The sequence below is a fragment of the Armigeres subalbatus genome, chromosome 2 (assembly GCF_024139115.2).
Source record: "Armigeres subalbatus isolate Guangzhou_Male chromosome 2, GZ_Asu_2, whole genome shotgun sequence".
NCBI classification, from domain to species: Eukaryota; Metazoa; Arthropoda; class Insecta; order Diptera; family Culicidae; genus Armigeres; species Armigeres subalbatus.
Genome location: NC_085140.1, coordinates 331,904,802 through 331,922,120, shown reverse-complemented (window position 1 = coordinate 331,922,120; position 17,319 = coordinate 331,904,802). Strand labels below are relative to the sequence as shown.

At 43.7% G+C, this 17,319-nt stretch overlaps 2 protein-coding genes across 3 annotated transcripts in view; both read left to right on the top strand.

The window, feature by feature from the left end:
- LOC134212763 (cysteine-rich with EGF-like domain protein 2) overlaps positions 1 to 5,130 on the top strand; it is a 162,764-nt gene extending 157,634 nt beyond the window's left edge. The window contains exon 7 of the transcript XR_009979343.1: positions 5,103 to 5,130. The gene's annotated coding sequence lies outside the window, so the exon portion shown is untranslated. The remainder of the gene's footprint in view (positions 1 to 5,102) is intronic.
- LOC134212762 (WD repeat domain phosphoinositide-interacting protein 2-like) overlaps positions 1 to 17,319 on the top strand; it is a 96,747-nt gene extending 79,428 nt beyond the window's left edge. The window contains exons 2-5 of one of the 2 annotated variants that reach the window (XM_062690902.1): positions 5,103 to 5,271; positions 5,349 to 6,306; positions 15,726 to 15,851; positions 16,045 to 17,319. In XM_062690902.1, the coding sequence (XP_062546886.1) occupies positions 5,103 to 5,271; positions 5,349 to 6,306; positions 15,726 to 15,851; positions 16,045 to 16,160 (1,369 nt within the window). In that variant the 3' untranslated portion in view covers positions 16,161 to 17,319. The remainder of the gene's footprint in view (positions 1 to 5,102; positions 5,272 to 5,348; positions 6,307 to 15,725; positions 15,852 to 16,044) is intronic. The other variant, XM_062690903.1, reaches the window with a different exon arrangement.

Here is a 17,319-nt window from a genome sequence, read left to right as displayed (position 1 = left end):
CAACACCATCAACACGTAAGTGAAGGCTTCTTCTACCTATTAAAGGTGTTGGTTTGAGTGGGAGGACTACGAGATTCATCAAATCGGCGTTTGAATCTTTGTTTTACGAAAGTAAGTCGTTTTAAAAATTTGATATTGCGTTCACCTTTTTGGCTTTTATCGGAGAAAACAGCGTTAGGACTCGAACCTACGACCCCAATGGACAGACGAGTGCCAAAATAAATTCCATATCCAACAATAATCTATAACCAAACATAAAGTTTTAAAATTACATTGAATGCAAAATTAATTATTATATTCCTTGGACTCATCATTTTGTTCGTTAAATAACCATCTGGAAATAACAATTAGCGCGTAGTTGTCCACGGCAAGCTTCAAAGACGTCATGAAAATTTTCGTAGTTGTAACTACTTTAAAAATATTTTCGAATTTCTACAAACAACTTTCAATAGCTTCGTGGTCATACAGTTAACGGCGTGCCCTGCATGACTGCATGCCACTTGAAAAATAATATTTTTTTAGTTTTTTTTGCTGATCAATTTTGAATCAATCCTATAAAATATCAAATATTTGTTTACTATTATTATTAAAATTGGTTGAAGCTGTATTAATAAAATCTCAATGGGAAGACGGTGAATTCGTTCTATGTTTCTTATTTTAATAAACTTGCCGTACTTGAGTCGACTTAGAAAAACTTTTTCAAGTCAAATCTAGTCTACAAAAATCAAATAAAATATATTTATTGAAATAAAACACGGAAAATCCTTCAATGCCTTTTGTTTCTCATGTCCTCCTTTTTCAACCAAATGTCCTCCTTTTTAGCCCCGATTTGGATGAAATGTCCTCCTTTGAAAAAAATTTATTTCATTTTTTTATGGTCACCAGTGGTAGAAATCTGTGAACCTTACTCACAAAACGAGAAGTAAGCAATGCGAAATACTCGCGAACATTTGTTTTGCCTTTTTCTTGCTTACCTACTACTCGAAGAGAAAACAAAAAAAAAACGAGCCCCGAAAAAATGTTCGTGAAGCTTCGTGAGTCATTCGGGTTAATTTGCAAAAAGTCATAAAACAATCTCGGAACATGTTTCTCACGGATATTCGAGCAAGAACATAATTGTTTATTGTTATTGTGTCTATGTCAAGTCAAATTTATCCATTCGCGAAGTCGAAGCAAAATTCTTCACACAAACAATGACAGTTCTTTATGGGTTTTTACAGTAGAGCAACAGAAAGGAGGAGATGGCGGCCATGTTTCACTCAAACTCTGACAGATAGCAATGGGGTTTCCCATAGGAGGGAAGAGCAGAATTTGCTTCGACTTCGCGAATTGTACTCGAAGTAATCACAAATACTCGCGACCGTGATTTTTACTCCCGAACAAAACAAGCGCCAGAAAAATGCAGGCAGTAGGATCGCGCGAGTGTGACATTTTTGGTAGGCCCAATTACACTCTTTTCTTAGTCGTGAAGCGAGTATTTCCACCACTGATGGGCACCCTACTTCCAGTCCAACTTTTGTTGCTGCACGTTTCAGATGGGTGTACAATTCTGCCACCTTTGCGAATTTTCGGCCGACAATGTCCATGTCATCCGCGAAACAAATAAATTGACTGGATCTGTTGAAAATCGTACCCCGGCTCTCCGCATGATACCTTCTAGCGCGATGTTGAACAACAGGCACGCAAGTCCATCGCCTTATCTTAGTCCCCGGCGAGATTCGAACAAACAGGAGTGTTCGCCCGAAATCTTCACACAGTTTTGCACACCATCCACCGTTGCTTTGATCAGTATGGTAAGCTTCGCAGGGAAGCTGTTCTCGTCCATAATTTTCCATAGCTCTACTCGGTCTATACTGTCGTATGCCGCCTTGAAATCAATGAACAGATGGTGTGTTAAGACCTGGTATTCACGGCATTTTTCAAGATTTTCCGTACAGTAAAGATCTGGTCCGTTGTCGAGCGGCCGTCAACGAAGCCGACTTGATAACTCCCACCAACTCATTCACTAATGGTGACAGACGACGGAAGATGATCTGGGATATCACTTTGTAGGCGATATTAAGGATGGTGATCGCTCGAAAGTTCTCACACTCCAGCTTGTCGCCTCGTAAATGGGGCATATAACCCCTTTCTTCCACTCCTCCGGTAGCTGTTCAGTTTCCCAGATTCTGACCATTCAGTTTGTGCAGGCAAGTGGCTAGCTTTCCGGGCCCAGCTGCTTTATTGGTCTTTAGCTGTTGGATGGCATCCTTAACTTCCCTCAAGGTGAGGGCGGGTTGGCTTCCATCGTCCACTGAACTGACGTAGTCATCTCCTCCGCTGCCTTGATTTTCACTGTCTGTACTCTCAGCGCCATTTAAATGTTCCTCGTAGTGCTGCTTCCACCTTTCGATCACCACACGTTCGTCCGTCAAGATGCTCCCATCCTTATCCCTGCACATTTCGGCTCGCGGCACGAAGCCTTTGCGGCACGAAGCTTTTGCGTGTTTTTTAGAACAGCACAGTTGTTCCATCTCGCACTCCGTTTCCTCCAGGCGGCGTTTCTTCTCCTGAAAAAAGGCGGGTCTGCTATCTCCGCTTCCGTCTATAACATTCCACGTTCTACCGGGTACCTTGCTGCAGCGCGACCGCCCTTGCTGTGTCCTTCTCCTTCAGCATCTGTCTGCACTCTTCGTCGAACCAATCGTTCCGTCGACTTCGTCTCATATACCCGACGTTATTCTCCGCTGTGTCGTTAACTGCTGCTTTGACTGTATTCCTCAAGAGGGGCCCCATCGAGCTCACCCTCTTTCGGCAACGCTGCATCAGGTTGCCTCAGTCGCTCTAGGTCGTACCGCGGCGGTCGTCGGTACCGAACATTGTTAATGACGGATAGTTTTGGGCGCAGTTTAACCATCACCAGATAGTGGTCAGAGTCGATGTTAGCGCCACGATATGTCCTGACGTCGATAATGTCGGAGAAGTGCTGTCCATCAATCAGAACGATTTCAGGTCGATTTGTGATTCTGTCTGCAGTGGTGATCTGCAGGTGTACCGATACGGGAGGCTGTGTTGGATGTAGGAGGTGCTGCAAATGGCCATATTCTTGGAGGCGGCGAAATCAATTAGTCGTAGGCCGTTTTGGTGCGTCAGCCGGTGAGCGCTGAAATTCCCAATAGTCGGTCTAAACTCTTCCTCTTTGCCAACCTGAGTGTTCAAATCTTCTATGATGATTTTGACGTCGTGGCTTGGGCAGCTGTCGTACTCAAGTTCCAGCTCCGTGTTGAAAGCGTCCTATGCGGACTATGGACGTTGATTGTGCTGAAGTTAAAGAACCGGTCTTTGATCCTCAACCTGCACATTCTCTCATTTATCGGTCACCATCTGATCACACGCCTTTGCATATCGCCCATCACTATGAAAGCTGTTTTTTCGAGATGACACCAGATCTCGACGTTTTAATGCATTTCTAAGACATTTGGCAAAAGAAAAAGTTTGATTTCGAAATTTTCCAGAAGGTTTATCCTAAGTTTAGACAAATGCGATTCCGTGGGAGGAAGCAGGTAAGCTGGTAACGCTACCCGAGCAAAGATTAAGAGCAAATCAATAACCAATATTGTTGTTGTGAAATCGCAAATTTTGATAACCCTGGTTGATATCCTTTTGGTTGTTTTAATTAAAGCAGAAAAATCTCACTGTGACATCAAATCGAAAACTATTCTTCCTGTCGATGAAAGCAAATTAAAAACTAATGCTGCTGTTGGATTTCGTTAACGCAATTAGTAATCAGTTTTATGTCATATCATACAACCCTGAAATCTACAGCAAAATTAAATCAAAAGTAATCAATCACAAACATGAACATGAAACAAATCATGATTTCAACTTGGTGTCGATACAAAAATATATTTTCAATTTGCTATATTTATTATACTTATTAGCCTTTACTTGGGTAGTATATGTATTGAATACCTTCCCACGCGCTTTTCTTTATCGTAAATTTAGTCAAGGACAAATGAACCATGACTCTTGATCTCTTCGTCAAACTTATAGAGGAAGGATAGAGGATAAAAGTGGGTCGGTAGTCACAAGCATTCTGAAAACCCACTATTCTAAATTTATAATTCTACTTTTGTAACCAGTAGAGATGATGCTAGAATAGTTAATGTATGTTTTAATTTTCGCCAGCTGATTCATACGGTCAGGTCGAGCCGAGGGTTGAGCAGGGTGGTTCCTTCCGTGCTGCGTAAAGCATATCAATGAGGGGTTTTAATCCGCATCGTCATCATCTTCGTCTATTTTGCTAATCTATGTTTCAAGGTGAACGTGATGTGTTTTTGTGTTTCTGTTTTGAATCAAATTCTATTCCGATGCTGAACTGGCTTCGGAATTTTGTTATCTATAGTAAACTACACGCAAAAAGTCAACATCTTTTGTATCATCATCCGTTTCTTATCCCGATAGTCACCACTTATTACAAAGTGATTTTTTCTGGGGTTTTCCGTCTCCCCTTCTAAAATGTAAAATGTTTTCTATACAAATCATTTTTTTGGTAAACTACCCTCCTCCCCCATATCTATCATCATCACCCGATTCCACATTTTTGTTCACTTTTTGAAGTCATTACTTCGGAACACTAGTGATACTCATATTTCTCTTAAATTCTCTACGCAGATTGCTATTAGAAATCAATTTGAAAAATGATAAAAGCATGAGGTCTATTTCTTTTGGATAAGCCAAACTTGTGTTAATGTATACTCGATTAAGTTGAAAACCGGAATGGGGGACTAGCGAAGGACCTAATTAGACTAGCGCACTACTAGCGAGATTAGGTTTAACGTACGGATTGCATATCCATTGTTCCTTTACATAGGAAACTACAGTTTTTCAATTCTTACGATGCTTCAAACAGATGAGAATGAATCGAGTACACTTTTTGACCTCATGCTCGATTGGAAACCTAAATGAGATGGGGTGTAGATAGCCGATATACTGTTCAAAAATAATTGTCTATGATTTCAAGGCATTTTATCCATGTTTAACAATGAGACTTCGTGCACTGCATTTATGATTTATGATCATTTATGAACTCGACTAAACAAATCTATTCTATTCTTTCACAGATCGCTCTCCGTAGTATCCAAGCAAGGATATCGATTGTTTTCCCTGTCATCCGTTGATCGAGTGGACGAAATCTTCTGCAGCCATGACGAAGATACACGAATCGCTGAGCGGTTGTTCAGCAGCAGCCTGGTCGCGGTCGTTACCGCAAGTGAGCCGCACAAACTTAAGGTACTTTAATTCCCCCTTCCTCGACTATTTCTAGCTTCGCCAGTACACACCTCACACCTTCCGGTTTCCATTTCCAGGTGTGTCACTTTAAGAAAGGGACGGAGATCTGCAACTACAGCTACCCGAAGGATATCCTGTCGGTGAAACTGAACCGCTCGAGGCTGGTGGTATGCCTGGAGGACAGTATTTACATTCATAACATCCGTGATATGAGACTGCTACATTCCATCAAGAACATGGCGAACAACCCGGTCGGTCTGTGTACGCTGTCGCTTTCGTCGCACCTGGCGTACCCGATCTCGGAGACGACCGGCGAGCTGCAGATCTTCGATGCCGGCAATTTGACCTCCCGGCTGAAGGTCAAGGCTCACGACTCGCAACTGTCTGCGATGAATTTCTCCTTCAACGGGACGCTGCTGGCTACGGCGTCCGAGAAGGGAACCGTGATTCGCGTGTTCTGCGTGAAGAACGGCCAGAAAGTGCACGAGTTCCGGCGGGGTCTGAAGCGCCACGTCAGCATCGGATCGCTCAACTTCAGCATCTGTGCCAGCTACGTGGTCGCTAGCTCGAACACGGAAACCGTACATATCTTCAGGATCGATCCGAAGTCGATCGAACAGGCGGAACGTCGCAACTGCATCGACAATGGAGCGGCGACTGCCGCTACTAACAGTAACACGGGTAGCAGCAATAATAACGATGGAGAGTCTGAGAATGGTGGAGAAACGGAGAAGGGAGAGGACACCTCCAACGGCCGGTGGGGCATGAGTTTCATCACCAAGGCCGTTACGGCATACTTCCCGACGAACGTGGTGACGGATGTTTTCTCGCAGGATCGAGCTTACGCTACAGTTCAACTGGCAGAAGCGGGACTTCGGTACGAGTGTGTGATCGCCAAGGTCGAGAAGGAGACCCGGCTACTGTTGGCATGTGAGGACGGATTCCTCTATATGTACGACTTTGACGACTCGAAGGGCGGCGATTGTAAGCTAATTCGGGCGCACGATCTGCGTCTGCCGCTGCATGGAATTACAGGTAGGTGATATAAAAAATTGGATATTGTGGGTGGCATAAATTTAAAACATTTCCCTCATGATTTCGCCATCAATCAAAGCTACCCCTTTTTTACTTCGAATAATGATGCTTAATGAACTAATCTAGACCAGCGGTTCTCAACCTGGGGTACATGTACCCCTGGGGGTACCTTCGCTGGCCCCAAGGAGTACCTCGGACAAAAATCCGTATTACAATTCCAATCAAAACTCATTTATAAAGTTTTGAAACTTTTGTATTTTTTAATTTCATAAATTTGAAGGTAACATGAAGGTTTATTTCGAATAGCTCGGTTCAAACGTTGCAAGAGGATTCCTACTACGTTTCTCGGAAGCCTTCTTCCAAGTAGCTCAGAAAAATTCATAGATAAAAATATGTTGTGGTTTTCAATGTATTTTCATGCACATATTTGGAGCATGCAAAGAAGCGTAACAGTCAATCTATCTTACTGTTCTTTTAAATTGAAATAAATTTAAATTGTTCTTGCTTGTAAAATTCAGTCAAACCTAATTGAATACCGAATGCAATTTTACACGTCGTTGAATTTTCAAAACTATTTGCTATGTTCATCCAAGCAGCTCGTAAGCTTCCTTTCAAGAGACTCGGAAGCCTCCTTTCAAGAGGTTCAGGAGCTTTTTAAGAGGTTCGAAAACTTTTTTTTCAAAAGGTTCAGAAGTATCTTTTCAATAGATTCGGAAGCATTCTTCCAAAAGTTCGGGAGACTTCTTTCAAGCGGCCCGGGAGCCTTTTTCAAAGAGGCCCGAAGCCTCTTTTTAAGAGGCCCGCAAGCCTCCTTTCAAGAGGCCCAGAAGCCTCCTTTCAAGTGCTCCGGAAGTCTCCTTTCAAGACGCTCGAAAGCCTTTTTTCAAAAGGTTAAAAGTCTCTTTTCAAGAGGCTCGGAAGTTAGCTTTCAAGAGGCCAGGAGTATTAACCTCATGCTTTTGTTATTTTTGTCTTAGGCCGGAATCAAAGACCACTCCTTCTTGATTTCTGATAGCATTCTACATAACAATTTCAAAGGAAAAACATGAATATCACTAGTTTCCAATTTACGAATTACATCGCAACAATGCTAATGCTAATGCTAGTAAGCAGACAGTTCGCGCGGTCCGATTTTTGGAGTAGCCATCAAGCAAGCGAGTGCAGTGCGTGTTTTGGTCGTGGCAAAGTAGTGATCGAATCAGTCTTCGGGAAAATACGTTAGACACGCGTTGCTGTCCGTCTTTACATCATCATGAATATGGTGTCGTTCAGAAGAAATAATTAGTCGCTTACCAAGTCGATTTCCAATATATTTCCTTCCCGGCTTTGGGACATTTCGTCGAATGACATTTAATCGAATGACATTTAGTCGAAATGACGTTTAGTCGAATGACATTTAGTCGAAAGTACATTTGGTCGAAGGGACATTTAGTCGAATGGACATTTAGTCGAAATGAAATTTAGTCGAACGGACATTTAGTCGAAAGGACATTTAGTTGAATGGAAATTTAGTCTAATGTTGAAACTGTTTAGTCGGTAATAGGTAATTAGTTAAACGGATAATTCGTCAATAGATTTTTGGTTGAATTTGAATAAATAATCCACAAGATTCATGGATAAACTGATAAGAGGAATTCAGTCGACGTGAACAAGTTCAGCACAAGTGCAGAAGAGCGGAAGAAAAGAATGTGGATGTCAATGAGGATTTTTCACCTGAGCAAAAAAAAACTTCTGTAGACTCTGATGTATTATAGAAACATTGAAAACCTACAGAAAAAGCAAAATATTAGGTACTGATGGTAAAATACCTCTATTTTTTCGGTACATTATCAAAACCAATGATATAAATGTTACTACTTCATCGTAGTCGGCTTTGGAACATTTCGTTGATTGACAGCTAGTCTAATGACATTTGGTCAAATGACATTTCGTCGAAAGGACGTTTAGTCGAAGGGCCATTTGGTCGAATGAAAATGGGTTTCTTATTCTTTTAATTGAAACTCTTACTTTCACTCAATATTTATACAATAGTTCAGAATTAAAATGTCTTCCAACCATAATTCGTTTATAATTGGCCGAAAATTTAATTCCGACCTAATGGTCATATGAATTTCTGGTGCAATGGTGACTGAATTTCTTTTCAGCAGGTGGTATAGATTCATCGTTGTCGTTCAGAGGGGTTCGCCAAAGTCAATATCCAGTCGGAAATATTCTCGGGATATTCACCGTTTTCGTATTATTTATTATTTTTATTGACATATCATTCTTTGGACAATATTGGAGCAATAATTACACAGGATTTTGTTTTTACACGATTTTTTTTCGATCGTATTTTTGATCGTGTGACTTCAATTTGCCACCAAACTCTTCGCAACATGTTTAAAAAAATCCAGAATAAATCAAAGAAAAATCATATGATAATTAATATACGTTTAACATTTAGGATGAGTGGAAAATTGAGAAAATGTAAATCGTGTAAAAACAAAATCCAGTGTATAAGACTTTCAGAAAACCCGAATAAATCTTTTATTTTTTTTTATTGTTAATGACTAAAGTTCTTTTCTTTCAAATAGCCATTCGACGGAACGTTGTTAGACTAAATTTACTAAATTCGACCAATCGTCATTCGACCAAATGCACGAAGATTTTTCATAATAAAATTAGATTTCGACTAAATGTCAATTCGACCAAACGTCATTCGACCAAATGTCCTGCGTATCTAGTGGATTAAAAAAACATTTTCGACTAAATGTCCTTTCGACCAAATGTCCATTCGACGTAATGTCTTTTCGACCAAATGTCATTCGACTAAATGTCATTCGACGAAATGTCTTTCGACGAAATGGTATAGATTCAGAATTATCAATTAGAGTCAATTAGAATAAGGGGAGGAAAATTAGTTCGGCTCTCATTGTTACAAGAGGCCGTTCTTGTAACAATGAGAGTCGAACTAATTTTCCTCCCCTTATTCTAATTGACTGTGAGGACGTGGACCGCATAATTATTGGTCTTGAATTAAAGAAGCTCCGAATCATGTACAGTGCCGTAATCTGAAAAAGTGACGTATACGCCATTTTCCAAAAATGGTTTTAACAAGTAGTACTCATCGAGCTCTTTAACAGAAAAATGGAAAGCATGGGTAAGCGCCCTCTGCCAATATCGGAATGTCTCATCGGTGGTAGCAGTGCGCGCGCATCCGCTCCGATGCCGATTAGTGGGTGGCACCCTACTCGGCTAAACATCCGAATCCGAGAAGAATTCTCATTGGAATTTCTTATGAATTCCTTCAAAATTGTCGAAGTACTCTAACCGGAATCCAAAAGAATTCACATTGGATTCCTTTCGGTATCGTTTAGAGCTACCCTTGGGAATCTGTGGAGAGAGATTCTGAAGCAAATCCTCCCTTGATTATGAATGGTACCATAATCTAGAGAGGATTTGCTTCAGAATGCCTCGTTGATTTGCTTCGGAATTCCTCTGGAGTCGTTCGAAGATTTGTTTCGGAATCGTTCAGAGATTCGCTTCGGAATTCCTTGACGATTTGTTTCAGAATTTTTCGACGATTTGCTTCGGAATCCCTTGAATATTTAATTCGGAGTCTCTCGACGAAGTGGTTCGGAATCATTCAACAGATTGCTTGCACATCCCTCGAACATTGCCTACGAAATACCTGGAACATTCACCTTGGAACTCCTGGAACATTTTTGTTGGAATTCCTGAGATATTCCCGTATGAATTTCTTAATGATTCCATTTGGAAATTATAGAAGATTCTCATTGAAATCTCTGAAATATTATCGTTGTGTTCGCTGGAATATTCCCGTTGAAATTCCTGAAACATTTCCGTTGGAATCCCTGGAGGATTCCCGTCGACATCCCGGGAGGATTTGAATCCCTGGAACATTCCCTTCCTGTTGGAATCCCTGGTAACCTGCCTTCAGAATCGCTGGAAATTCCCTTAGGTATGCTATGGAGATTCCCGTCGGAATCCCTGGATGAATATTGTATTATTTTTGCCTTCCTAGCTTAGCTTAGCTTGGCTTTGACTGACTACACATGTCTATGGTTGCTACTCCGTGATTGACCAGAATTAGTGAAATTGAACAAAGCTTCAATTGAATGAATGACTGGGATTGTTCAAGCATTCTCAGTGTGCAAGTTTCAGTGACTCAAATGGTCAATAAAGGCACCGCCCACGTCTTGTAGTCAGTTAGGAAGAAAGAAGGAATATTAGTAGGTGGTTTTTGCTTTTTGAAGACCATGTTTACCTCTGCGTCTCCACAATAATCACAGGAAGAATTATCAGTTAGTCGGTAGGCATCGTTGGATCTGGATTCACTCTGATAAGCGATACGACCGTGCCATTCTTTATACACAGTGATTTTCCTAGCCATGAATCGGGCGCGAAAAGTAGAACAAACTAACAACCGGCCTACCGGGCGCGCGATGCAGAACACAATATTTCGGCCGCTCGCGCCATCGTTTTGCTGTCCGAAACAAGAGAAATCTCGCACGGAACTGATTTTTATTACCGGCCGCGCAAAGCAGAACACAATATTTTGGCCGATCGCGCCATCGTACTGCTGTCCGAAACAAGAGAAATCTCGCACTGAACTGATTTTTATTACCGGCCACGCAATACAGAACACAATATTTCGGCCGATCCGGCCATCGTACTGCTGTCCGAAACAAGAGAAATCTTGCACTGAACTCATTGGATTATTTTTGCCTTCCTAGTATACTAAGTATACGTAGAGGCTATATGATCACTCCAAAAACAAACTTTTTAAAAAGGCCCGGAGACCCATAATGTTATATACCGATCGACTCAGCGTGACGTCTCAGAGGTGATGTCTGTGTGTGTGTGAGTGTGTGTTTTTTTTTTCTTCCTATGCAATGGAGGGGGAATCTGCTCAACAGACATCCTGGGTTGTCCAGGAAGTGCGGGGTTAGGAACCACCTCCAACAGCAAACGAGGGAAGCAGGACTACGTTCCCGACCCGCTAAACCGTTTCCATTACCGCCAAGCCCATAGTCCCTTCAGTACAACCAGAAAGTAATGCTTCAAAGGGGGCCAGTGCACAACGCACCCTCGAGGTTAGCTGCGTGTCCTTGAAGCACCGAACATAGTGACGCGTTTTTAGAAAAACACCATGGTATTGTGCCAGCGCATTGCCGGCTTTCCAATGTGGCCTTACCACGCCTATGTCCTCGGAAGGTGGGAAGGGTCGACTACGCGCCTGCTTCCCTTTGCACGACTGGTATCAAGAATGATTATGCCGCGTGCACCCCAAATTGACCTCACTGCGATAGGGTCTATTCGCCAACACACAGAGGGACTTGCCGACGCGGTGCCTACGCCTGCCCCAGCCTTGACGAGGACCCCTTTCCGTCCTCGGGCTCGGAACCCGCCTGGTTGACCGACGCCGCGAAAGCGACGATACCATGTTGTTCTTCGCGCGGCCACTTGTTCGATAAAAGGATCGAGATCGACCACAGAGCATGACCACCGGTATGACCCATGAAGCCGATTCCGAACCCTTGGACCACCTTTTGTTTGCGCCTGAACTAGCCATCCTTGAGTCCACGCGCCACCTTCTGTGTAGCTCCGAGACGATTTGGGCGATATCCGATAAAACGGCGTTCCAGCCAACTTCATCTTTACACATCCTCCGAACTAGGTTGTCCGGGGTAGTGTCCAGACCACATGTGGCAAGCATGTGGTCACGCATTGCGTGTTCCGCCGTTTCCTCTAAACCTGCGCACACCAAACACTCGGGCGAGGCCGAGCAAGCCAGCTGCGTTACCTGCACTGTGATTTTACAGCATGCTTAAACGCCGGGCACATCGAACCCCCCATGGGGTGCTTCCTGTTCACAGCTTTGCTCGCACAAATCAAACAATTGGGAGGGTTCGACCACCACTGTGTCTTATATCCCTCCAATCCGCACCGTCGGGAGAGATTGCCTCTGTCAGGCCCTTTGCAGTCCCATTGCTTGTGCTCCGGTTCCAGGCACTCGAAGCAAACTTCGGGTTGCTCGACCATCCCAACTTAACGCTCCCTAACTTGACTACCTTGGAGGCGTCCGCTGCAGATAGTCGAAACAATGCTACCTGCGTCCCTACCGGACCTTTCCGTAGCCGAACGGCTGCGGTGGGCGTCTCCACTTCACACTGTCGCCGCAGTGCCGTGACGAGCTCTTCGACTTCGGTGATCTCGTTCAGGTCTTTAACCCTTAGATTCACCTCCGTCGTGAGTGCCCTCACCTTAACCGTCTCGGCTAGGACTTCATCCGCCAACTTCTTATAGGCGGCGCCCTTTTGCGAGACGCCCCGCTTCAACTCGAAGATCATCTCGCCCATCCGGGTACGTCTTATTCGACGTACGTCGGCGCCGAGTTCACCGAGCTTGACGTCACTCCTCATCGCCTTCAAGACGTCCGAGTACTTAGCCTCGTCCGTTTTGATGACTAGGGCATCGCCCCTGGAGCGATTGGCACCTACCCTAGACTTCTTGCTACCCTCATTCGCCTGGGCCTTTTTTCGGCCCTTGACGTCTTTGGTTTCCTCTTGTTCTTGACCAGGGTCCAGGAGGCGTCATCCCCTCTATTTCCTGGTCTGGTGCGGCTGAGAGCTCTCAGCCTGCCGTAACCCCTTACCACCGTCTTTCCTGGGTGGACGGACCTTTCCAGGTCCTTCCTCCCCTGGTTTTGGAGGTACCTGTCCGGGGTTCAGCTTCCCAGTCCCGACTACCCTTGTTCGGAGCAGTCACCCCCGACGTGCCCGCAAATACTTGAGCCTCAGTCTGGGTAGACTTTGGCACCACCGTCTTCGCTGGCACGTCCTCGGTCGATTCGACCTTGCCCGAGTCCGCGAATCCTTGGGCCTCAGTCTGGGTAGACCTCGACTCCACGGATTTCACGGGTTTACACTTGGCCGTCCCGACCGCCCTCACCAGCTTGGCGTCCAGCATCGACTTTCGAAGTGTCAGCAAGCTCCTCTTGAAGTCCTTACTGATATTATGCTTCGATGACGCAAAGTCGATGATCGCGTCCAGCTGTTCCGTCGCTACCTCGAAGGCCGAAAGCCCATCGCGTTTGCGCTTCATCGCCTCCACAAGCCATGGGCCGTCAATAACCTCTACCGGCGTATTTTTAGCCGATATGAAGGTTAAGTGACCCACGTTGGCACTGCGCAGTGAGCTGCCGACTATTGCCTCTGGCCTCCTAGGCGGAGACCTGAACAACCCACCTCTTGCGAAGGGATTGTCGCCTACACTACTGCCACTAAATGAAGGATTGATTTGGTTTTCCATTTTGGTCCCACGAGTTGCTCGGGAAAAGAGGTCCACCACGCCAGAGCCCAGCATGACGCGGTAAGGGACAATTACTGTGGAGGGTGCCCAGGTACCCCACAGGCTCCGTTAGAGGCCTAGCTCATTATTTCACCCCCCTGGCCATGCATCCCCTCAGCACGGGTCGCTTAACGCTTTGGGATTAGGGACGATGGTCCCTTTGGTCGCACCCCCTAACTCTAGCTGATGTCAGAAGGACAACAGTGCCCAGGCTGCACTACCAGCTAAGTACAAAACCCTTAGCTGGCGGTCGATTGTCATCGAAAGACCCGTGGAAGCGTGAGATTGGAACTTGTGAGGAGCAGAGCTGTGTAGGTCGCTCCTACCCAGAGGCCAACTCACCATTTCGCAGCCCCAGGTGTGTGTGTGTGTTTTTTTCTTCCTAAGCAATTTAGGGGGAATCTGCTCAACAGACATAATAAAATAAATCCACAAAATTCGAGGGGGCGGTGACAGAAGAAAAAATAATATTTGTTCCGGCCTAATTTATGCCAACAAATAACTTTTGTTCTAGCATTTTTCTCAAAGATGATTCCATCCTATTGAAACCTTCGAAAAAAGTCGTGGGCGGGAAAGGGTTAATATCAATTAATCAGAGCCGTAGCGTGGACTCCCGGCGCCCTTGGCGAAATCTTTTTTGGGCGCCCCTCTCGTATTAAGGAAAAAGGTGCAATGTTTCACAATCCAATAACATTTTGAATCTCACCTTTTTTAAATTTTGTGACCTTTTACACTTTTACACTGACCTTTTACACTAATTTGCAAAATTAGTCATTCCCGTGTTGACATCCCCGTGTTGAAACGTTGGGTAAATAAAAAAACTCGTTGTAATAATTGCAAGACTAAGTAGCCGTTCAATAAATATAATTCAAACGCACAGTCGATCCATAATCAGTAGTCATTTAATCAAGGCACATTATCACTGCTTATCGAAATGCCGCCAGGTCAAATGCGTCCATGATGATATATTTTCGGACTAAATGAAGTTTTTCTGAATGAAATGAGAGTTGGTTTAAATCTACACCATCCTTACCTTTACCTCATCCCGATATAAGTCATTAGCGCAAAAGGTCTTTTACAATTTTGGTCAACACCTGTGGCAGTTTGTGCCCGAAAATGGCAACAATCCGATCTACAATTTTTAAATAACTTTTTGAATAAGTACAAGTATAAGTATTCTAGACTTTTTCTTGGCCCCTTGTAGACGGTTCCAAAAGGCTCAGAGAAACCGAAAGGGCAGTCCAAGTTAAGACCAAATCATTCGACTTGTTTATTTGAGATAGAAAAAAGATTAGATTTCTTGAAATTTCTCCGCCAGAGACCTTTAGACTTTATGGTCGGTTTGTTATTATTTGGCCATGTAACGAATAAAATTGTTCTGTTTCCCATACCGTGATTCTTGATTCTGGCGCCCCCTGAGGGTTGGCGCCCTTGGCGGGGGCCAACCCGGCCAACTTCACGCTACGGCGCTGCAATTAATTCATTGAGTTGTACGCATGTTATGCCGGGAATGGGGTAAGAAACCTACTTGGGTCGGGCTACCTCCATCTTCTCAAAAATCCCTCCAAAGCGATATTGAATAGCAGACACGAAAGATCATAACCTTGCCGTGACCCTCTGCGCGTTTCAAAGGAATTCCCCTAAAACTTGAACTACGAACATCACCTGATCCATCGTCTTGAGCGACCGTATCAGTTTATCCGGAAATCCGTATTCGTGCATTAACGGGCTTGGTAGTCATATGGCTACTGCTTCTGCCTCATACAGAACCTCCTTCTTCCAAATCTTGGTAATTACCCAGTGCAGCGCTCTAGCCTTAGGGGCTTTGTTGTTTTTCGGCCTACCAATCTTCTCCTCGATTTCGTGGAGATGCGAAACTGCAAAAGGTATATCTTGCGCGCGTGTTCCCAGGTTCGTCATCATACCGCCCTCGATTCTTGAGAGCGCAAACAGATTTCTGCACCCATTCAAATTCAATTGTACTGGCGGTCATCTTTTGTTCAGTATCGTTTACATTTTGGTTTGACCACTTATACAAGACTGATTTCCATCTTCCTCTTCCACAGAAGTCGACATCGGCGGCAACGAGAACGACACATCCGTCCTGAACGTGTCGATGACCAACTCGATGATGCCGGCGCCGGGCACCTACGCCGGGGTCCTCAAGGGACGTCCCGGAGATCGAATGTCAGGTGAGTCCCTTCCAAACCCAGTACACAACTCACTAACCATTCCCCTCCTCAAAATTTCTACTTGTCAACGGAACTAATCTCTGCCTCTCGTTGTCTCTTGTGCTTTCGGTTTCGATCTTCGTCTTCGCGCCATTCATCCGACTCGCTGTCGTTCCATCCTTGCTATTACCGTGCTTCCTTGGTCATATTCCAGCAGATTCGGACCGCTGCCGGGACCTGCGGGAAGCGGTCGAGTACCCGATCAAGAGCACCATCCCGCTGTACGACGATATGCAGTTCCCGCCGGTCACCCCGATCACCGTCGAATGACTAGCCAGCGACGCAATCCGGACGCCCAAGATCAGCTCCGTTGGCGGGGCCAAGAAGCGTCACGCCAAGTAAGTAAGAAGTGTTACATCATGCCCCGAGGAGTTCGCAGACCCTACTACTAGCGCATATTCTACAAAACAAACAAGAACGAACATATGGACACACCAGCATGGAAACGATTGTGGAACAACCTACCCAACAACTTCGTGTTTTGGATTTCCTTTTTTCTTCTTCTTATTTTCGTTTCTATCAGATGTACAGTTTCTCTGAAGATATGTATCTCTCTGTTGTTGCTTTTAACCTGTAAGAATCGTGAACTATTTTTTAATTCATCTGTTAAGGTAATGTGTTTATATTTTAGTATCAGTAAGTGTCTACTTTTTCTAACTATTTTTATAGTGATAAGAGCTTTATATATTGGCATTTTACGTTGAGTAAAGTATGACTTGCCTAACTTTCTTAAGTAGCTGTCATTTGTTGCCGGGTGACCGTAAATGTGGCATAAGATAAGCATTGGTTACAAGGATTGTGTATCCAAATCAAGTGAAACAAATGTGCAAAAAAATAAACAAAAATATAAATCTCATGTCTTTGTTGCAAAGCTATGAAACAGGTCATAGCAATAGAAAAAAAACAAGCAATAGTATTGACGGCAAGTCAGTTAAAATTAATTTAGAATGTAAACATCATCATCCCTTTCTTACATTTTTATCGCTTCCCCTACGGATTTTCATTTAAGCCTTTTTTATCTTTTTTATTTTATTAAAGTTCATTTGCGTCTATTCTACGAACAGGGTGTGATGAGTCAAATTTGGTGAGAACTTCCTTATGGCTCGTCTTACCTCACCGTAATAGATGAAGTTCAATTATTCTAAACTTATTTGATCGGAATGGCAGATAAACGGCGAAATGTGTAACATGAAAATGGCAAATCCAAAAAAACGCTTTCAGCTAACTGCCATAAGACGATACTAATAGTGAAATGTCTGAAAACCCTGAAAAAATGATACCAAAAACAGTATAAAAACGTTGTGTAAAAATCTACAAAAATACTCAAGCCGTTAAGTTAATTTTAAGTTTCTCACAAACATAAAAAACAACGTGTAAAGTATACAGAGAGATGACGAAACAAAAATATATTTTCTTATTTATTATTTTA